Below are 23,935 nucleotides of genomic sequence, written 5' to 3' on the forward strand. Positions count from 1 at the left end.
CACGGGGCCTCGTGACAGCATGGACAAATGTCAGGAGATGCTTTGCTGCACTTCGTTTCAAAACGCATACACTTCAGGGAGGCAAAATCCTCAGGTTGGACGTGAACGAGTCTACGACCTAGCGTACTTGATTCACTGGATGTACAACCGTCTAAGGGCAGCGCTGCTAAATAAAGCCAGCGCTGTAAAATGAAATCCTACAATGGACTGCAATGACCAGTTTTCACCCATCGTATGGCAAAGAGAATCTCAAACTTACTCATAAGCATGCTGAATTGCAAAGGGAATCATCAAGGCATCCGTTTCAGTACCTTAAGATGCAAAACTGGATTTCAGCATGGTATCAGTACACCATCCCGAACATCAGTCAGCAGGACTTAACAGACCTCAGGATCAAGATAGAAGAACGCTTCTCCACTGGATACCACTAGCCGAACACTGCTCCGTAGTCCGCTCGACCAGACACCAAAGCGAGATGCATTGTTGACCACACGCAGGTCTTGTGCTGACCACATGAGTTGGCGATGCACTTGGGTCACTGCTCAAATACCTATGTGCGGTGATCAAAAGAAGACCACCGCCCTGTTTCACACCAAGAGCACAGGGGCCCTGGTGAAAACAATCCACCAGCAGCCAGATCAATACCGGTAACACTTGACAGGCCTCAAACATCATGCCACACATAACCAGCAGGATTCAAACTTTATACAGGGAAGCCCCAACAGATTTCAAGTCTATTGCCTTCACCACTCAGCCACAACTAACGGAGGGGCTAAGGGTTATGTGCGGCAAAAAAAAACATTTGCAGCGCTTACTTTCGCAAAGCCACGTCAGCCGAAGCCTCCGTTTTCACCTACGTTCGCTGCTTGCAGCAAGCACGGGCCACGAGGCCCGTCGACAACCCACTGCAACAAATGTCAGATAAGGCCGCTGCTTACACCGCCCTGATGTGCCACGCCTAGCCTGAATCCGGCACAATGAGTGATTGATAATGGACTTGCTGAAATAGCTCAGTAGGGAGAGTGTTAGACTGAAGATCTAAAGGTCCTTGGTTCAATCCTGGGTTTCAGCATTGAGGAGTGTGGTTTATGTATATCAAAGGCTGTGCTTGTTTTTTTTGCCTGGGCAATGTCAGTATATGCCGGTAATTTGGTGCTGAAAACAACTCTACAGCTACGTTTTGGTTCCATGGTGTAATGGTTAGCACTCTGAACTTTGACTCCAGTAATGTGAGGTCAACTCTCAGTGGAAATTCTGAAGACTTTCTTTGCAGTATCTGAGCTAACATGCCCAGATTTTTTCAATTGCATGCTCCTTTTGGTCGATCACGAGTTCTACTCACGATCGGGTCATACCATCATAAAAATGGTACCTACTGCCATCTGGCAAGGCACGTTGCAATACAGATGCGAGTTGGGAGACAAACTTTTGCGGTTCCCAGAGGACTAGCCCCCCACTGTAACCTGAGCTATGTACCGTAATAGGCGAGAGGCCGAGGGCTACGGAGATCGGTGCTGCCCTTTGCGCCGCATGGTATGGGAAGGACCTTGATTTGCAGGTCAGCGGTGCTGCACAGGTGATGTCATTTGCACCAATGCCTTCTTTTGTGTCCACACGGACTCTATACTATTATCTGCACTGGTGTGCATTCTTGATCCGCGTGAGTGGAGCCCCATAGACATAGAGTGTGGATGGATAAAGAAACTTATCAAGTTGTTTTCTGATGGTTTCGGTCCCGTGTGTGCCTGCCACCATACCAGTGTTATAGAAATTATCAGTCATACACACCGCCTAGGCGGCACGGTGGTGTAGTGGTTAGCGCTGTCGCCTCACAGCAAGAAGGGCCTGGGTTCGAGCCCCAGGGCCAGCGAGGGCCTTTCTGTGTGGAGTTTGCATGTTCTCCCTGTGTCCGTGTGGGTTTGTATTATATTTTGTTTTCAATATGATATTATTTTGGGGTGGCATGGTGGTATAGTGGTTAGCACTATCACCTCACGGCAAGAAGGTCTGGGTTCAAGCCTCGTGGCTGGCAAAGGCCTTTCTGTGTGGAGTTTGCATGTTGTCCATGTGGGTTTCCTCTAAGTGCTCCGGTTTCCCCCACAGTCCAAAGACATGCAGGTTAGGTTAACTGGTGACTCTAAATTGACTGTAGGTGTGAATGTGAGTGTGAACGGTTGTCTGTGTCTATGTGTCAGCCCTGTGATGACCTGGCGACTTGTCCAGGGTGTACCCCGCCTTTCGCCCGTAGTCAGCTGGGATGGGCTCCAGCTTGCCTGCGACCCTGTGGAACAGGATGGAGCGGCTACAGATAATGAGATGAGATGAGATGACACACCGCCTAGTGGCCAGTGTTAGTAATTACCAGTCATACACACTGCCTCATGGCCAGTGTTATAATAGTAATTGCCAGTCATGCACACCACCTCGTGGCCTGTTAGTCTGGAGGATAAAAATGGTATTATAACCCCCCGCACATCTCATCTCATCTCATTATCTCTAGCCGCTTTATCCTGCTCTACAGGGTCGCAGGCAAGCTGGAGCCTATCCCAGCTGACTACGGGCGAAAGCCCCCTGTACATCTAGGGGTAAAAGCTGCCAACCATGTTTTTTAGTTAAAATGGTTCCTAAGAGACAGAAATATGGTGGTTGGCATCTTTGGAAATGCCTCTGACTATCCCTTGGCAGCCATTTTGAAACTGACTATTGGACAATCTCGAATACCTAAATGTATGGACTCCTGGAGCAATCTACACCATAAAAGTTGTGGTTAAACCTAAGTTTTTTGTTCAATAGATGTTCTGGTATCTACCAACAAGGATTTTATCTGGTGGCCCTCTTGGAATTCAATATGGCTGCCAGAAATGTAATAAAAACATGTAATTTTACCTTCCAGGAAGATACAAACATGATCTTAGTGTCAAAAATTATATGTCTTTGATGGTTAGAAATAATGTGGTTATATTAAATAACATCCACACATCATTAATGAAGCATTTCCAATATAAAATAATGCTAAATTCCAAATTAAATATATATATATATATATATATATATATATATATATATATATATTGGTCCACCATTCATTTCAAGCATACTGAAAAAAAAACCTACAAATAGAATGTTTTAAAATATTTCAAAAGAATAATTTAACAACTTTAAATAACCAAAATAACAAGTGCAAGCAGGTGGCCTGGTGGTATAGTGGTTAGCGCCGTTGCCTCACAGCAAGAAGGTCTGGGTTTGAGCCCCATGGCTGGTGAGGGCTTTTCTGTGTGGAGTTTGCATGTTCTGTCTGTGTGGGTTTCCTCTGGGTGCTCTGGTGTCCCCCCCATGGTCCAAAGACATGCAGGTTAGGTTAACTGGTGACTAAATATATATGACTGGTGACTCTAAATTGACAGTAGGTGTGAATGGTTGTCTATGTGTCAGCCCTGTGATGACCTGGTGACTTGTCCAGGGTGTACCCTGCCTTTCGCCTGTAGTCAGCTGGGATAGGCTCCAGCTTGCCTGTAGAACAGGATAAAGCGGTAGGAGATGAGACAAGTGTAAGCCATAGTTCATAAGTGCCTATAGGTTGACCATTGAAGCATTATGGGTATCAAAGAAATTTCACTCCATTACCTGCAATATATATTGTTTTTTATGAGTGTGCAACATATGTTACGTTGTCCAAACAGAAACCTGCTTTTATTCACTTAAAAATATGATACTTCAAACATTTTGGTTTGATTTTTCTTGGAAGAACTGGAAAAAGCAGCCAATAAGGTCACTTGTCCCAGAGGCAGCAATCTAGAAGATCCTAGAAGGTGCGGCAGTGTACCTGAAAACAGAGAAAATCAGTGGCTTTATTCAACATGAAAGTAGTTTTCCTCTGCCAATTAAACATTGATGTGTTTTGTAACATGACGCATATTATTTATAAAATGGGAGACAAGGTACAGATGTGATATTGTACAAGACAGTACAAGACAGCCTTACAAGACAGTGTAAACTAGACAGATTGCCTGCTTGACAGTTTTTAACACAGTCTGGATGAAGACACCTTGGAGCTGGAACAAAGACAAGGACACGTGAATTTGGTGAAGACATATATTTTATATAAAGTAGTAGGTCTCTATAGGAATGGAGCTAACGGATCCAAAGCTACATTAAGTATGAGTTTTTGCACTCATTTCTAAGTCTCACATTTTTAAAAACTGTACACTGAGACACTACTATTTGTGTTGTGGATCCCTTGTTTTTTAGTCAGTCATGGAACCCTTATTCAGCTCCAAGAAGAGAAAAAGAGGAAGGGATATTGACTTCCAGAAGTGCTTCATATGTCATCGAGACTGTGGAAGGAACAAGAATGACAAAACTTTACGTCAAGCAAGTGAATCAGGAATGATGACTTTAAAGACCAAAGCTGAAGAACGCATAAGATATAAAGATGAGGAATATTTTGAGTTTTTTGAATATTTACAAAAGCACATGAATCTGGACCCCAATAGCATCAAGTGGTATAAAACATGCTATTCTCAATTCACAAATGCAACAGAAATAACAAGACTGAAGAAGCGGTTTGAAGCAACAAGGTCAAAACCCATGGTGAATGTGAATGGTCCTCCAACTGCATAAACAATTGTGACCCTGAGGATGAGTAGGGTATCTAACGAAGAACATGCTCTTGGGTCAGTGATAATTAAGTGTTAACTGTATAAAATGTACATTACTGAAGCTGTTTAAAAGCATATATTAGTGTTATTAATCTTCAGCCCTGTTAATATTGAAGACATTGCTATGATGTTCACAATAATCATTTCATACTTTGCAGAAATAAATGTTCTTGTGTGTTCCTTAATTCTTAATTGGTGTCAATACTGTTAATGTCACCAGTAAATTTATTAGCTGTTGAAACGTGTTTAAACAACAAAATTCTTTATCTCTTTAAAAAATTAATTTCATAATATCGTTATTCAGCAGCCATATTGGAATACTAACATGGCTGACATTTCATGAAAATGTAAAAACTGTACAATTTTGTCCTCTGTACAAGAAGGATTGTGCTTTGCAGCATATTAATTGTTCTTCATTGCTCCCAAGATCTTATTTTGTTAAATATCTATGGCAGTTTCCAAAATGGCTGCCAAAGCAGGGTCATAGGCATTTTCAAAGATGCCAACCACTCTATTTCTACTTGTTAGGACCCCTTCTGACTAAAAAAAACGGTTGGCAGCTTTTACCCCTAGATGTGCATGAAAGTGTTATGGAGTGCCCTATTGAGAAATAACCACCAGACTATGTGTTAGCGGAGCTCCGGCCCGCGTGAGGGGAGCCCCATAGGCATAGAGTGTGGATACATAAAGAAACCCATTGAGTTGTTTTCTGATGATTTCAGTCCTGTGTGTGCCTGCCACCACAGGAAACCCAACAACTAGTGGAGTGAGTAGTGAAGTGTGAAGTAGAGTAGTAGTCGGGACAGTACAGTAGTGAGTAACTTGTCGCTGTTGTCGCCCGATGTCACTGTGTGTCATGTACTCACGTACCTGCCATCACAGGCAACCCAATGATGGCAGGAATCTCCATGCACGATGCGCACACGTCATGCCTGAATTTTAATTTTTAAAATTCTACAACCCAGAAACAGATGGGAGCTCCGCTTTTAGGCAGTGCCTAAATCTATATATTAGTATTACCAAGACCAGCAGCTGTTTTTTCTCTCACTTTAATGAAATACTCCAGAAAATGTCTGTTATAAAATAAATAACCAAAAATACCGTATTTTGAATTGACTGTGAGATTACATTGCAGACTTTCAGTTTGAAATTGTGTGTATTTAGAGGAGGGTTTCTCTTTCTATCTGCCCAACCCCCTCCCTCTCTCGCTACACATGCGACTCCTGAGATACCAGTGACCCCGTCTTGCCACCATCGCCTTCTGGCTTCATCCTTCAGGATAAATTCTATATACTGTATGTAAAATTTATATCTGGAATTTATATATTTCTGTAAAGCTGCTTTGTGATGATGTCCACTGTTAAAAGCATTTTACAGGTAAAATTTAATTTAATTGTATTTTATTGTCATTCTTCTTCCCAGCATCCATTTTTATCTGTGCAAAATGGGGCAAAGTGGTAGGGATGAGTGAAAGAAAATAAATAGATAGATAGACAGATAGATAGATACTGTAGATAATAACTTCAGTGTGTTAAAGTCTTTCTCCTTTCTACACAAATGGCATAGTCCGTTATCTTACTGTGGGCCAAGTACTAGGATCCTGCACCCCCCCCTAGAGATATAGACTTCTGTCATTATATAAATAATACTTTTCACAATTATACAGGCTCGATCTGTTCTTCAGTCATACATACATAGTACATTTATGCCGCTTTTCCACTACAAACGCGGCTGAGCCGTGCTGTGCCGAGTCGAGCTGAGTCGGGCTGAGCGGGGCTGTTGGAGTTGCATTTCGACTACAACCGCGCTGAACCATGCTGGCTGGAAGTGGGTGGACACATTGGGTGGAGTTAGCGAAAGTGGGTGGACATCACGTGATGTCGTTAAGCAGCGCAAACAGTGACATCAGTGACAGTGGCGGAACAAGTCAGAGCCGGGCCGGGGGCGGGGCAAATGACCGGGCCCTTTATTAAAGCTTATCATAACATCATTTTAGGCTACAAAATGTCCGCAACTGCGGTGTTTACCAATTTCAACACTACCGGGTGCAACTATGTTATTTAGTACATCAAGTCCTTCAAACAAACATGTAACTCAGAAACAAAAAAACATTAGGCGACATACTGTACATGGCTCATAATAAAACATCAATAGCCTACTGCACGCATTATTTGAAGGGCATACGACGAGCCTTGCGCTCCGCGAACTCGTCCACGATGCTCTGTATGTTACTGATTCAGTGAGCTTTTAAGCGGTAGTCTCACGACCCGGAGAGTAAACAATAAACATGGAGGACATGGAGTCATTAGTGTTGCTGGTCTTGGTGCTGTGGCTTGTTGTCACCGACAACGCGGACAGATACTGGCAAGAGCGTATAGATGAGGCGAGGCGCATAAGGCTTCAGAAATTCTCGTAATTCGTAATTATTCTCCTTCCGGGTTTACGGTGTTTACAGATCCCAGCGCGCTTGCGGGGCGTGTGTGGGCATGTGAGGACACTCCTCCTCACCAATCAGTGCACAGGGGAGTGTCTGCTCACGCCCCCAACCTCACTCGGCATGGCTTGGCTCGCTTCAGCCCCACTCCAAAACGGTGCGAGTTTTAGGGGCTAAGCAGGGCTGAAACGAGCTGAGTCGTGCTGGTTTTTGGTAGTCGAAACGCGAGCTGTGTCGGGCTGAAGCGAGCTGAAGTGAGCTGAAAAAGGGTAGTGGAAAAGGGCCATTATATTCACCAATCAGCCATAACATTAACACCACTGGCAGGTGAAGTGAATTACATTGATTATCTCGTTACAATGGCGCCTGTCAAGAAGTGGGAAATATTAGGCAACAAGTGAACAGTCAGTTCTCGAAGCATTATTGCCAACTTAGTCTCATCTCATCTCATTATCTCTAGCCGCTTTATCCTTCTACAGGGTCACAGGCAAGCTGGAGCCTATCCCAGCTGACTACAGGCGAAAGGCAGGGTACACCCTGGACAAGTCGCCAGGTCATCACAGGGCTGACACATAGACACAGACAACCATTCACACTCACACCTACAGTCAATTTAGAGTCACCAGTTAACCTAACCTGCATGTCTTTGGACTGTGGGGGAAACCAGAGCACCCGGAGGAAACCCACGCGGACACGGGGAGAACATGCAAACTCCACACAGAAAGGCCCTCGCCGGACCCGGGGTTCAAACCCAGGACCTTCTTGCTGTGAGGCGACAGCGCTAACCACTACACCACCGTGCCGCCCCTGCCAACTTAGTGACTTTTTTAAATAAAAAAAAGCGACTAGCGACAAATCTTGTGACTTTCTGGACAAATCTTAGCTACTTTCGAAAGACGATATCTTTGTCTCCAGAGGATTAAAAGGTTTATTCACTACAGGGCAGATGAGGCTGAATCATCCCTGACTGAAAACGAAACATCCTTCTTGTGGTTGGTTTCCCAGGCAGACAGAGGCTGTGCACTGTGGGAGAGAAAGAATAAGGAAAACACCTTGTCTCTTCAAACTTTCTCTGAGTAATCATTTTATATGCAAATATAGTAACTATCACTGCACAGTTGTTTTCTTTAAAATTATGTGCATGCTGATTTTGTCAGATGACACTGAGGTTACAAAATAGGAATTTTCTCAGTGCAGAGCAGCAGCGTGAAAATGGCTTGGATGTGACTGCTGGTGAACATGTTTTAATAGGCCACGTTTTAGTCACTGTTTCATACTCATTCCATTGCCTGATAACAGAAACAGAAAAAAATATAAATGAGAACAGCTTTATTGGGAATTAGGCTGCATTAAAATCATGTCTGTCACCAGCTATAAGGTCACTGAGGTCTGGACCTCAGTAATTTTTTTTTTAACGAAAAAAAAATAAAAAAAAGTTTAAATATAAAGACAACTGGATAAAAAGCAAACTTCTCTGATAAGATGACTGCATGCTATCCAAACACATCTTCTCATTAGCCATCATCATGTGGTCCCCCTTGAAGTTGTTTTTTGTTGATTTTATCAACTGTGTATTGATGGAGACTTGAGTGCAAAGTGTTTTGTGGAAATTGCACACCAAAGACACCTTCAGGTCCTCAGTAATCTCACTGATCTTCAAACTGTCCAAATGGAGCCTTTCTCACCAGCAGAAAGTGGTCTTCAGGTGATGAGAAATCATGAGCAGCACTTGCTCACCTTTTGGTGTCAGTGTTCTTATTATCCCCTTTTTTGTCTGGATCACCTTTCTGCATTCAAAATGTCCCTTACAGGCCCCAGTGAGGATTGAACTCACGACCTCTGGTTTACGAGACCAGTGCTCTTACCACTGAGCTATGGAGCCCTGGCATTCACAACAGCTGAAAATTGGGGCCACAGCAGAATCTTGAAGCCCCTGTGCCAATCGTCAAAACAGCCCACAGAAACTGCTGTAACATCACTCACAACTTTAGTTCCTAGCTGCAGTTAGCTTCTGTTACTCTTTGCCTCGCAAAAAATGGACACACATTTTAAATAATGCAGTGTGTCAATCATAGAGTGGGCTGTGGGCTGTACAGTCTGGCTACTTTCTCATCTGATCGAACAAAAACACTGGACAGGCCAAGCCCTCAAGAGACATGGTTATAAGCACCATGCGTGACTTCACTGATCTTCAGGCTCTTCATGTGGGGCCATCCTCAGCAGCAGCCAGTGGTTTTCAGGTGATGAGAGCTCCAACCCAAAAAAGCTGACCAGTGTTTTTGGTTCTTTAAAAAAAAAAAGGAATTTTCTCAACCTCGTGCTTTTTCCATACATATCTCACAGACTTCTTGTCCCAAGTTTCCTTGAACTACATAGTCCAAATTTATAATTGTGTAGCCAGGAACTTACAAATATGTGCAGCATGATAAGAATCCTTTAGAGTTTTAGCTGCAGTCTTTTTGTTGATATCAACTAGCTCACTGATAGAGAATTGAGCAGAACTGTTTTGAAGAAACAGTGAGAACTTATAAGCAATGAATGATACAGACAACACTTTTCCTCAGTCCCAATATTTCAGATCAGAACTCTCTATCTTCAGAAGGTAGGTCAAAAGCCCCAAAAAGAATTGAACTCACCACCCATGGTTTACAAGGCCAATGCTCTAACCAATGAGCTATGGAGCCTTAAGCAAACACCTATCTATCGTATATTCAGCCCAAAGCAGAACCTTGAGGACCGTCTGCTGATCCTCAACTACCACTTGTCCACCAAGTCACCATTTTTCCACTGAGGGCTGGTTCTGAGCTGGTGCCTAATCTTGAGCCAGTTCTTGAAGTTTCCACAGCCAAAGAACCAGCTCTCAGCCAGGAAAACTGGTCCCAGAGTGCCACTAAATCTTTGCTGGTCTAGAACCAAGAAAACTTAGCCATCAGTGGCTAGGACTTGTTTTGCTGGGAAACAATCTTGAATTTTTTTTTTTTTAACAACATTTAAGGGTTCGTCTCTGAGAAACAACCAAAAACTCCATGAGATGACATGAGGAAGAAACCTTGAGAGCAACCAAACTTAAAAGAGAACGCATCCTCATCTGGGTCACACCAGATAGTGAGATTATAAATAAGTTCCCTTCTATAACTTTGTGCCACATTGCCAAAATTTGCAACACACCCCTTGCACTGATGTCACACTTACATTAGCAACCCTTGTCCTGGGGGACAAGTGAACTTTCTTTACATACTGAAGGCAAGCGATATTGAAGATGTCAGACATCTGCAGTTCAAAGAAAGCTACCACGCAAAAAGCTTTACTGCTGGATTGCTTGGATGAGAGAAGCAAAGGATAGATACCTGTAGAAGTTAGAGTTTATTTATGGTTATGATCCGTGCAAAATTACTCGAAACGATTGGAGTAATGTCCATTTGTGGCCAAGGTTTACCTACATGGATGTTGGAATGTACCTTCTCACAGTATTTTCTCTGTTATAATAAAAAAAATAAAAAAACAAAACTTATTGTTTACTGAAAGAGAAGGGCAGGAAGGATTGAGAATCCAGCAGCTGTGGTTTGTTTACACCCAATACTAAAACTTGTAGCATCCTAGCAATCACCTCAAAGACGCCTACAAAAAGCAAGAATCGGAGACAGTTTCACTAACTCATTACATGCCAGCAGCCGAATCAGTTTGCCTGACCACCACTTCATTCACCGGAAGTAAACTCGCAAGCAAGTTACGTGAATGAATACAACCTCTGTTCTATTCCAGGTTAAGCACTCGCAAAGAACGACTGAAAAACTTCTAACTCCGTGGATTGTCAGTGAATAAAATGGCAAGATCGTGGTTGCAAACTGTGACTGTATGGCAAGCCTTGGAGAGAACTTTTCTCACATGCCATTACTGTTGTGGGCTATCGAATTTGGAGTGAAACAAGGGGATTCACTGTCAGTTACAGATAAAAACTGTCAGTGAAAAACATCTCCTACTCCCAGTTCAGAGATATTTCCTTTCTGAAGAAATGCCCAAGTCAAGTTAATAAGCCACAATCAGAAGTTCAAGACACAGTTCCAGGGAGACAGTAAGACTTTTTATGTTTTCCTCTGTTTGAACGATCAGAACAACCAAAAACAGGGCAAAAATGAACCATATTTCAGACCCATTAAGCATTGCTCACAAGAAAGACAGGGTCTGGTTGTCCCCCAGAAGAAATTATCACCTGATGCCACACACAAGGGGTCTATTGCTTTACCAAGTACTCATGAGCATCTGAGTCATTTCCAAATTCATGATTGGCTTCATTTGAGGTCTTTTTTTTGTTGACGTTTTGTCATTTTTATAATAAAGAAATCTTTGTACCCTCATGGTACAATTATTCCTCAATAGTCCGTGCACTAAAGACAAGGCTTGGCTCAATCCTCATACCAGAATTCCACAATGACTGTGGACCCATGAGTCTCTCTGTTCTGACTGGAGTAATTACACTGTTGGATTGTCCTGAGGAAGGGCATGTCATTATCTGAGTGTATTAAGCCCACATATATAATACTGAAACTGTATATTGTGGGAATCAGAATATTTTGACTCTTTTCTACATTATAGAACAATACTGAAGACATCAGAACTATGAAATAACACATGGCAGGGGCGTGTTTAGCCTATTTTTGGGGGTGCGCAAGCACCCCCAAAAAAGAGCTTAGCACCCCCTAGCTCAGCACCCTCAAAAACACTGCTTTTGGACGTAATTTTCAGAAATAAGTGCCCTTGCGCACTGCGCAATGAATGTGTGCGCGGGCGTGTGTGTGTTCTTGAATTCACCTGTTACGTGATAGTTCTATGACCAGTAAAATCCCTCTCCTCCTTGCGTCCCCTCTGATTGGGTTGCCTGTCCGCGCGAGTGCTTGCTACGACATGGTGTTTTTTTTTTAACTGGATTCCACGCCGATGAGGAACTCGAAGTAGCACCTGAGTATTACTGGCATAGCGAGATGGGAAGGTACGGAAATGACTATCAAAAGAACACTACCAAAATATAACAAATATAACAAAAAATGTAAACAATGTAAACTAATGTAAAATCATAATAATACACACTATTATTACACAATAACACATTAATTAACAATTACCACTGTTCAAAATGAATAGCTCCAACATTACAAATGCAGTAGTAGGTCTTGTTTAGTTAAAAATATAACGTAAATATTTGTGTCAGTGGTTGTAAATGTGTAGATATCATAGTTTATTGGGTCAGCTTCTGTTAAAACATTGCATAAGTCTAGTCTTGTCTTCTTGTCTAGTTAAGTCTAGTCTAAATGCGGAATAAATGTGGAAACACTGTCGTTCAAGTCAGGTGCCTCTGTCAGCTCTGGGGGCTAAGCACCCCCAAAGATCAGATGCTAGAATCGCCCCTGACACATGGCACATGATGATGCTTTGCACACTATTGGTATTATCTTAACCAGCTTCATGAGGTCGTCAATTAACAGGTGTTGCCTCGTCAAAAGTTAATTAGTGGAATTCCTTGCCTTCTTAATGTGTTCGATGTCAAACAGTAAATAATAAATAACAAAAATACAGTAAGTAGCTCTATTTGACACTGGTAGTAATCCATATTATATCAGGAACCGCTCACCTAAGTAAAGAGAAACGACAGTCCATCATGACTTTATGACATGAAGTGTCTTTTCATGAATAAAAAAAACCCCTTTGAATTAGGTGTGTCCAAAAATGTGACTTGTACTGTATTTTTTCGAAAGCTCATAACTCTTTTGTCTTTCTGTAATGTATGCACTGTATGTGTAGTAAACAAAGGTTTTTCTCCTTGGTGTACACTAGATGGCGCAGTCAGTTATCTTATTGTGGGCAAAGTACTGAGAACCACACAACCCTGCTCACATCCTCCAGAGATGTTCAGTTCTTTGGTGAAGAACACGACTTTTCACAATAAAACCTCTGTGACAGAGTATACCTGGTCTTCTATCATACACACTGCATATATATTATCCGAATCCCTGCTCTGGTTACTCTTAGTAGCTCAACATTCAGAGAGACCATTCTGATAAAACAGCATAACTGTCCATGGATGACAACTTTGAAATAAACCTTAACTATTCTCTTCCACTTAGCAGCTCTAACATTAAAGGAACAGTCCACCGTATTTCCATAATGAAAGAGTACCTGGCTGCACTTTGCCTGTCCCACTCACGTTCGCTTGCAATATCTGAGCTCCGTATCAATGCGCTGCCGAAGCGCGCAGAAGGTGTTAGTATGCCTGTCATTATAGTGCGGACTTTCCATAGCATAGAAAATCGCTACATTTCAATTTGTGTAACTGAACTTGTTTCATATCACTGGTCATATAAACCTATGTAAACAGAACAAACGCGGAAGAGTTTGGTCACATCTAACTACAGCCCCAAAAAATACCGTTGGCTATACTGAGCCTAGCTACATTGCTAACAGGAGTGACAGCGCGTCTGACTGCGTCTGACTGACTGGGAGGTCGCGCAAAGCTCGGATAGGTATGGAGCAGCTCGTCTCAATTCAGATAAGAGCATATTTTATTATGGAAATACGGTGGACTGTTCCTTTAAGCTGCCTGCTGCTGCACATATGACACACGGAGAAAGTAAGACACAAAACAAATTAGCATTCAAAGTGAATATCAGTTCATCTCATTATCTCTAGCCGCCCCATCCTGTTCTACAGGGTCGCAGGCAAGCTGGAGCCTATCCCAGCTGACTATGGGCAAAAGGCGGGCTACACCCTGGACAAGTCACCAGGTCATCACAGGGCTGACACATAGACAACCATTCACACTCACACCTACAGTCAATTTAGAGTCACCAGTTAACCTAACCTGCATGTCTTTGGACTGTGGGGGAAACCCACATGGGCAGAACATGCAAACTCCGCACAGAAAGGCCCTCGCCAGCCACGGGGCTCAAACCTGAACCTTCTTGCTGTGAGGCAACAGCGCTAACCACTACACCACCTTGCCGCCCCGAGGCACCACTAAAACATATAATTAAAATATTCAATTATGTACTTATTAAAGTATATTTTTCTCTCACTCCATCCATCCATCCATCCATTTTCTATTCTGCATTTCCATTGTGGGTCGTCGGTGAGCTGGAGCCAATCCTAGCTGACTATGATGGAGAAGCCAGGTACACCCTCGACAAGTCACCAGTCTATCGCAGGCTTAACACAGAGAGACAGACAGACATTCACACTCACACATACGAGCAATATAGAGAAGCCAGTTGACCTCATCCTTTGGACTGTGGAAGGAAACTGAGGAAATCCACGCAGGCACAAGGAGAACATGCAAACTCCACACAGAAAGGCCCCTGATTGACTGGTATGTTCAAACCATGCTTGCTGTGAGGCGACAGTGACACTGCACCTCTGTGCCACCCGAGTGTAGTTTATACATTAAAATGACTGTAATTATGTAAAAACATTAATTCCCTGCTTTCAGTATGTGTTTGCTTAAATGTGCTCAGGACAGGTTCCCCATGTGAGGCTGGATGTCGATAATATCACTATAGGCTTCTTTCATCTCAGAAATATTGCTCAGGTAAGAAATATAACGCCACTTCATGATGCATTAAACCTAGTTCATGCTTTTGTTACCTCCAGGTTGGATTATTGTGATGCCTTACTGTCTGAATGATCTAACAGGTGCATCAACAAGCTCCAGCGAGAGTCCTTACTAGAACGAGAAGATATGACATCACCCCTATCTTATCCACACTGCACTGGCTCCCAATCAAATTTTGCACTGATTATAAACTACTGCTATTTAACTATAAAGCACTAAATGTGCTTTATCTCGCATCACAGTACCTGAGTGAACTTCTGGTCCTTTATGACTCGCCACAACAACTTAGATCAAAAGGTGCAGGCTATCTGTTGGTACCTCAAATAGTTAAGGCTACAATGACTCGCCACAACAACTTAGATCAAAAGGTGCAGGCTATCTGTTGGTACCGTAAATAGTTAAGGCTACAGCAGAGGGACAGCCTTCTCTCACAAATCCCCACAGTTATGGAACAGCCATACAAGTAGTGTTCAGGTCTCAGACACAGTATCAGTGTTTAAGTCTTGGCTGAAAATATATTTGTTTAGTCAAGACTTTTGTTAACAGCTTTTTATTACATAAAGTAGCAGATCTGGAGGGTTCTTGGGCAGAGAGTGTTTTGATAAGTGTTTTGAAGCGTGTTTTGAAGAGCCCTTGAGCAAGGCACCTAAACCCCAACTGCTCCACAGGCTGCTCTGGGTATGTTGTATGTCGATCTATGAAATGCCTGTAATGTAATGTAATGTGATGATTGGGTGCTGTCCACCCCTTACACATTCACTCAGGTTTGTTGACGGTAGAGTGGCCTTACTGTATGTACACTTTATGTACCACGGTGCCCTCAAGTCTCTGTTATGTTCTGACTTTTCCTTTTAGTTATGCCATCATACAGTATTTAGTCTTGCTGAAGTCCCCACTTGCACTCAGCACACAATGTTCACTGTTCGTAACCATTACATGACAATGAGCAAACCAAATCTCTCTCTCTCTCTCATGCTACACATGCCACTCCTGAGATACCAGTGATGCTGATCTGATGCGTTACTTCTGGCTGGAGTTCTCATCACTTCACTCCTGTGGAGGATGACCCCTTATGGAGAGCCTAAAGATCCACGTAGAAGATAGCTTTGGAGAATTAATACAAACAGTTTTGCTACAATGGCTCAGGACTGCAGTTGCCATGAACAGTTTTGCACTCAAGTCTCAATCAGTAAGCAGTTGATAACTTCAACAAAATAGACTTCATGCCAAAGCTACAATGAATTTCCTGGTTACCCAGTTGCCCCTTTTCACTATATAGGACACAGTTATAGAAGTGAGGTATTTATAATCACACTGTTATCACCCAAATGAGGATGGGTTCCCTCAAGGTTTCTTCCTTTTGTCATCTCAGGAGTTGTCACTGTCACCTCAGGTTTGCTCAGGAGGCAGAAATTTATATCTGGCTTTTATATAGTTCTGTAAAGTTGCTTCGCGACAATGTCTATTGTTAAAAGTGCTATACAACTAAAATTGAATTGAATGTAAAGCCAGGATGCTGCAGCAACTCAACAATCTGATAACACTGTTAGTGACATTGTCATGTGATGTTGTGGGGGCGGAGCTTCAGGATGCTTCTTGAGCCTTTATGATGTTTCCATATTAGCTTACAGAAAGTCCTCAGAATATTTTAATTCAGCTAAGACCATTCATCATGTTCACTGTTATATTAATGTGTCTGTGGCTTTCACTTGGTGAGTTTAGATTTTTTTTTATTTCAAAAATATTATGTGTTGAATTAATGATTAATTAGTCTGTGTGGTGTTAAGAAACAGCAGAATGTGGGTCTGACTTGTGTAGTTCTGGCTTGATTATGTAAAGGTTAAAAACATTATGTTCTCTATGACAGGTGACTCCATGGCAGATTCAATAGAGCCACTTTTCACTCGTGAAGTTGTACATGAAGGTGATGATGTCACTCTGTCCTGCAGCTACAGAAAATTCACTGATACAGTAAACAACCTGCACTGGTACATACAGCATCCAAAATCTACACCCGAGTTCCTTCTTTATATTTTTCCAAGTGGAGCTCTAAGTCCCAACCGTCCCCCAAGAATGTTTGCTAAAGTTGATGAAAAGAAGAAACAAGTGGATCTGCTCATCTCCTCTGCTGCTGTATCAGACTCTGCACTATACTACTGTGCTCTGCCGCCCACAGTGACAGGAAATCCAACTGCACTGTGCAAAAACTTTCACACAGTTTTGTTTATACTGTAGACAGTTCTGCTGATGATTTTGAGAAATTTTTGATGAGAATCTCACTTTCTCTCTGAATATTTATAAAGGGATTATATTGATGCCACATGTTGTATAATAGTATCATAAAACAGTAAAGCAGTTTTATTATACTGAAGAAAAATTAACTGATAAGTTTCATAATTTGCATGCTCTCTGAACCTAATTTTACTGAATTCTCTCTTTTTTTTAACTTTTTATTTATAAACCTTTTCACATGTTAAGAACAAGTAGTAAAATGCAGTTAAGAAACAAAGCAAGAAGAAAAAAGAGAAAAATAACATGAGATCATGGGATGTTCAGTAAATAAACACAGATTTGCATAATTAAAAAAATATATCCATACAGAGAATAATTATGGAAAAACACACCAGTTTCCCCACAGTTTTTCTCCCAGCTCTTTTTGGAGCTGTATGGAGTAAGTCATCTGTTGAAGAAGGTGTAGTTGCTGAAAAATATTGACAAAGAAGCCAACAGTCGGGCAATTTTTTTCTCAAGCCAGTATTATGTAATGGCTTTTTTACTTGCAGCCAACACTGTCTTTTGGAGGAAAGTGTCATCTTTACTTAATCCATCAGCAATATGTCCAAGACAGAGGGATGGAAATGTTGTACTGATATAAAAAACCCAATATTTTTTTCAAATGGTTGTTGCCATTTCCTTCCATCAAGTCTGAAAATAGGGACAAGACAAGAAAACATGAGCATTCAACCTTTTTCTTGATTTAGTTTTTACTTTTCACAACAGTCCTACAATGTACAAATTTTTGTCAAGAATAATATCCCATAAATAGTTGGAAAGAAAAAAAAATGCAGCTTACACAGAAACACAGTGGTTAGAAAAAGTGTGTGAAAACTGTGGAATTCCACTCAGTGGTCACAAGTATAAACAAAAATAATGGCCCTCGTTTACCAATCAAGCATAGAAACCAGGTCCAAGTGTCGAAATCAGAATACAAGAGTGTTCATGTGTGATTCATGAAACATTCCTATCTGACCAATTACGGCAGAAGAATGATCGGCCATTGATAAATGTGGCATCTGAAAATCATCATCATTTAAATATCACACCCCTAAATATACTCGGTTTAGAGGCTGTGCCCAAGACTTTCCATCATGGAGAGGTGTGAGACATTCAAGAAGAAACATTTCTCCACCATCCAAATCGAAGCTCAAATGTCCAGTTGAAGAAATTATTTCTATTTGGCAGCCAAAAAAGTAGCATCATAGAAAGTCAGAAAAATGCAGCATTGAAATCACTGCTGCAGTCAACAGCATTGCCATCGACAATTGAAATCCAGCTGTTTGATCATTTAATTTATATATCCATAAGATGTATAGCCTATATTCTGTCCATAATAATAAGGATATAATAGCTTATATAGCAAATCTTTAGATGTGGGTGAAGAAATAATTGTCAGATCTCAAACATGCAACAAAAATTATACAGTTGTGGAGTTTCTTATTTCCTCATTTTCATGATGTTTCAGGCAGCAGTGGTGTTTAGCCTTCAGCTAGACAAACTGGTCTGGAGCCACCCACAGAGCCAAGCAACCACAAGCTGTGAGAGAGAGCATGTGCCTGGTCAACTTCATTTCATTTACTAATATACATCAATTCCTGCATTTCACATCTGCAACACATTCCAAAAAATGTTGGGACAGGGAAATTTAGGGCTAGTGATGAGGTAAAACAATTAAACAATGATGTAATTTGAAACAGATGATGCCAACAGGTGATTGTAATCATGATTTGGTACAAAATCGATATCCAGGAAAGGTCTAGTCTTTGAGGAGCAAAGGTGGGCTGAGGATTTCCAGTTTGTCAACAAATGCATGAGAAAATTATTGAAATGTTGAAAAACAAATGTTCCTCAAAGAAAGAAAGGAAGGGATTTGAATATTTCACTCTCTAGATTGCATAATATCATTAAATGATTCAAGGAATATGGAGGGGGTGGCACAGTGGTGTAGTGGTTAGTGCTGTCGCCTCACAGCAAGAAGGTCCGGGTTCAAGCCCTGTGGCTGGCGAGGGCCCTTCTATGCAGCGTTTGCATGTTCTCCCCGTGTCCGTGTGGGTTTCCTCTGGGTGCTCCGGTTTCCCCCTCAGTCCAAAGACATGCAGGTTAGGTTAACTGGTGACTCTAAAGTGAGTGTGAATGGTTGTCTGTGTCAGCCATGTGATGACCTGGCGACTTCTCCAGGGTGTACCCCGCCCTTCACCCGTAGTCAGCTGGGATAGGCTCCAGCTTGCCTGCGACCCTGTAGAACAGGATAAAGTGGCTAGAGATAATGAGATGAGGTAGAGGAGTTTCAGCGCACAACCTTCAGCTAAACACCTCTGATCTCCCAGATGGCACTGCATCAAAAACCATCATTCATTTATAGCTGAAATAACCACATGGGCTCGGGATTACTTTGGCAATTTTTTGTCAAGCTCTACAACACGGAGTTACATCCACAAATACCTGTTAAATCTTCAATGTGCAAAAAAGAAACCTGATGTTGACTATGTCCAGATGTGCTGTTGACTTCTCTGGGCTTGGAAGTATCTGGGATGGACCATCACACAGTGGAAACATGTCTTGTGGTCAGGCAAATCAGTATTCCAGGTCTTTTTTTTGTAAGAAATGGACACTGTGGGCTTTGGACCAAAAGTGAAAAGGACCATCCAGACCACAACCAGCAACAAATCCAAAAGCCAGGGTTTGTCATGGTATGGTGTTGTGTCAGCGCCCTTGGTAACACACTTCTGTGATGGCAGCATTAATTCAGAAAAGCACACTGAGATTTTTGGAGCAACATATGCTGCCTTCAAGATGACGCCAAGATGACACAGTAACTTTTTTCAAATATGGTTCAGCTGTTAGAAAATGACCATAATGGCAGTTGAACATTCATCTTTCATACAAAAACCTCAGCCGGAGTGGTCACTGAATCTATTTGTCACAGTAGTTGTGTTAACAACCTTGCTTGAAACGTATCAGCGTCCTGCAGAAAAAAGAGATAAGAATAATAACCAACTCCAGATATAATGAAGCATCCTCTCCACTGTTTAAAGAACTGCGTATATTAAAATTAGAAGACCAGTTTAAACTTCAACTTGCAAAATTCGGCTTTCTTTTTAGTTGTCATAAATTACCGCTCGCTCTGTGTTGAAAATTCAATTTTAACCACGACATTCACCCTTATGATATACGTCACCGACAAGATATCCATATAAACCCATATAAAACAAGTACCGCCCATGACAGCTTCCTTCACCTTGTCCCTGAACTCTGGTCAAAACTACCTGTAAATCTCAAAGACGCCAAATCCATTAAATCTTTTAATTCTAGGGCTAAATACCACTTATGCGAAAAATATTAGTCACTACTTACTGTTCTTCCCCACCTAAACGTTTTAATGGACAATAATACAGTCATGGTACGAGTATATTTATGTAATTTTGCTGTTAACTTTCTTTTTTTTCTTTAAATTTTTCTTATCGATTTGTCCCATATGGTACAACCCAGCAAACACAAAACGTTTATAAAATGTTTCATTTGGGTTGCATTAAGGTTAGGGTTTATGAAACGTTTATGAAACGTTGGTGAAAATTTAATAAAGTCATATTTGCTGACCCGTGGCACATTTTTTATCATCTCTTGGTATTTTTAGATATTAAGATGTCATAATGATTGTATTACAATTATCAAAATAATCAGTAAATGAGTAACGTTTTATTGATGTTTTATAAACATTCTCTTTAAAACGTTTCATTCACAACGTTTATGAAACGTTTATAAAACGTTATACATATTCGGAGACTTCTGGCTAAAACAGATAATATTAAAATTTCTACAATTAATTGTGTGATTATAAACACTACATGATGACGTTTTTAAAAAGTATCAAAAAACATGGGAATAATTTTATGGAAAATAAGTGGTTGTATAAACGTTTAATAAACGTTGAAAAAACCTTCGATCTAGCTAAATATTTTTTAGATGTAGATCTAGATAGATAGATAAATCATTAAATGTGTGGCTCTAGTCTCGTAATTATCAAGTATGGTTTGAATAATTTGGATAGACGACCATTCGTTGTATTATATTTGCTAAAATACACGCCCTTTTGGCCCTGGCATTTTGTTCGCTGGTTCCCTGCGCCTGCGCGACCTACGTCTTTGCGCAGCCGCAGGGACCGGAAGTAGCGCCATTTTGAGCGTGTTGCTGTTGGGACAAGATCAAGAAGGCCGGGTCCACTTAGAAGTTATCTTAGAAAATCTCCTTCATCGAAAGCTCGCAGTTTTGGCCAAACAACTTATTTGATTTAATTTGCTTTTTTATTTCAACTTTTAACAGATTTTGCGCATTTGCTATGATTACGTTAACTTTAATGTTTTGGTTCTTAGTAGCAAGGCTTCTTTAATAAATTTAGATAAATTTTTAATACTAGTATCTTTATCATTTTTGCTGTTCATGAGGGCTTTATATGTAAATGTGAATATTGTCTATGTAAAAAAACTCTGCTCTCAAATCGGTTTTGTTGAACTTGCAAAGAGGAATGAAATAAACTTAAGTGCAATAACAAAAATGTGTTGTTATATTATAAGTTTAACAGGCATTAACATGGGTGGCATGGTGGTGTAGTGGTTAGCGCTGTCGCCTCACGGCAAGAAGGTCCTGGGTTCGAGCCCCGGGGCCGGCGAGGGCCTTTCTGTGTGGAGTTTGCATGTTGCCCACGTGGGTTTCCTCTGGGTGCTCCGGTTTCCCCCACAGTCCAAAGACATGCAGGTTAGGTTAACTGGTGACTCTAAATTGACTGTAGGTGTGAATGGTTGCCTATGTGTCAGCCCTGTGATGACCAGGCGACTTGTTCAGGGTGTACCCTGCCTTTCACCTGTAGTCAGCTGGGATAGGCTCCAGCTTGCCTGCGACCCTGTAGAACAGGGGTGTTCAAATTGATCCATAAAGGGCCGTGTGGCTGCAGGTTTTCATTCCAGCCATGCAGCAGCACCCTGATTTGGCTTATTCAATCAACTGACACACCCACCCTTTAATCAAGGGTGGGTGTGGCTGCAAGTATTTGACTGTGTGAAGACAGTTCAGTTGATTGAATGAGCCAAGTCAGGTGTGCTGCTGCATGGCTGGAATGAAAACCTGCAGCCACACGGCCCTTTAGGGATCAATTTGAACACCCCTGCTGTAGAAGGATAAAGCGGCTAGAGATAATGAGATGAGGTATTAACATGTTTCTAATAATGTTTCTAAAAAATTAAAGAAACGTTTTACTATTGTTTTTAAATGGTTTTAAGAAACGTTTATACAATGTTTTAAAAAACGTTTCTGAAACGTTTCCAGAATGTTGTATGATGGTTTCCAGAATGTTTTTCAAATGTTAATATAGCGTTTATAAAACGAAAAAATTGTCCACAAATTTTAGTTTTATAAACGTTATTTTGTAACGTTTCTGAAATGTTAGCCAAACGTTTATACAACGTTATATAAACGTTTTTGTGTTTGCTGAGAATATACTAACATATCTTGAGTTTTGATTATTTCTGTATATTTCTTTTTTTTATTAATTTTACTATTTTTGTCTTTTTTCTCATTTCTCATGACTTTTTTTCTTCTCTCTTCTCTTTTTTATTTTTAATAGGGTGTCCTCCAGCCACACAAATGTAAATAATACTATTGGATGTATATAGTTAATTTGGCTGACAGACTATTAGTCTTTGGGGGTCACCTCGGAATCGCGTTTTGTAAATTTTATGTTCAGATATATGTATGTGTAAATATGAATTTTGAAATAAACCATTCATTCATTCATAACACTATGATGTTAAGAACTATTTTCAGGAGTTAAAAAAATACAATGGCCACTTAAACCGTACAATAATTATGATTCTTTGTTCATGGACCAATAAAGTAAAACAAAACTGGAAAGAGGGTTATATTTTTGTATAAAAGTTAAATCTTGAGACACAGCCCAGGCCTCTAACTCCAAAAGATCTATTTAAGAGGTGAAGTTGGATGCAGTGAGTTGATCAGCAACAGTGGGATTGTTCTGTGTTGTATTGGTGATTTAGTTCACTGTGACTGATACTGTGAAGTGATGATCTGTACAAAGTTATGCTCCAACAGCAGAACTTCCTGGGTGTGGCCTTCTAGAAATGTGTTCCCTCATGTGTAAAGTTCAGCACATACAGCAAGCACTATTATACAGGATCCTCACAGAGCTGTGCTCAGAAATGGCTCAACTATACAACTTCCTGTACATAGTGAGATACATCCCACGGATTCTCACTGTCACTACAGGTAATTAACTTTCATCAGATCATTAATTATGTTTTAAGCATAAATTCTTGAAATGATTGTTTTTGGTTTGTTTACAAAAAGACTTCACAGATTTATTTCTTTATGTTCCTCTTTACAACAGGCAGTTTCGCTGATAAAATTTGGCCGACAGGTGAAGATGCCATTGTCAGGAAAGAAACAGACACTGTTACTCTGAAATGCTCATTTGAGTCAAGCGGCGAATACATTTATCTTTACTGGTACAAACAATATCCGAACAGCTCACCACAGTTTTTACTGTATAAAGGTGCAAGGTCAAGATCAGGTGATGAGAGCACTCCTGATGATCGTCGATTAGAGTCAAAAACAACCAGAGACTCCACTGAACTTACTATCAGAGGTCTAAAGCTCTCAGATTCTGCGCTCCATCACTGTGCTCTTAGAGCTGTAGCACAGTAATACAGAGTCAATGAAAGGCTTTACAAAAACATACAACTGTCATACAGGAACTTTCTAAAACTTCATCAAAGATACTCTCTTTACCAAATTATAATCAGTTAACCACACACACAAACAAAGGTTGTAACAACATCTGCAGCTCAAAGTCAAAGCAAATTAAAATAAAGAGGGTTTAAATGTGGTGCAACTTTAAACAAGGACACATTTATCACAGTAAATTCACAAATCAACATTTTTCAAAAATGTTTTACT

At 40.9% G+C, this 23,935-nt stretch overlaps 1 protein-coding gene, 2 non-coding genes and 2 gene segments (V, D, J or C); 3 read left to right on the plus strand and 2 right to left on the minus strand.

The window, feature by feature from the left end:
- Nucleotides 1–23,935, minus strand: part of LOC132891954 (protein NLRC5-like) — an 888,139-nt gene that overhangs the window by 528,052 nt on the left and 336,152 nt on the right. The window lies entirely within an intron of this gene.
- Nucleotides 1,000–1,072, plus strand: trnaf-gaa (transfer RNA phenylalanine (anticodon GAA)). The gene has a single exon. It is a non-coding gene; the product is annotated as a tRNA-Phe (tRNA).
- trnat-cgu (transfer RNA threonine (anticodon CGU)) lies at nt 8,902–8,974 on the minus strand. Its single transcript has one exon. It is a non-coding gene; the product is annotated as a tRNA-Thr (tRNA).
- Nucleotides 16,365–18,132, plus strand: LOC132889888 (T cell receptor alpha variable 25-like). The segment is given in 3 exon segments: nt 16,365–16,404; nt 16,560–16,852; nt 18,037–18,132. Coding segments are annotated over 3 exon segments (429 nt in total).
- Nucleotides 23,179–23,683, plus strand: LOC132889893 (T cell receptor alpha variable 14/delta variable 4-like). The segment is given in 2 exon segments: nt 23,179–23,245; nt 23,367–23,683. Coding segments are annotated over 2 exon segments (384 nt in total).

This window comes from Neoarius graeffei, chromosome 1, assembly GCF_027579695.1.
Source record: "Neoarius graeffei isolate fNeoGra1 chromosome 1, fNeoGra1.pri, whole genome shotgun sequence".
NCBI lineage: Eukaryota > Metazoa > Chordata > Actinopteri > Siluriformes > Ariidae > Neoarius > Neoarius graeffei.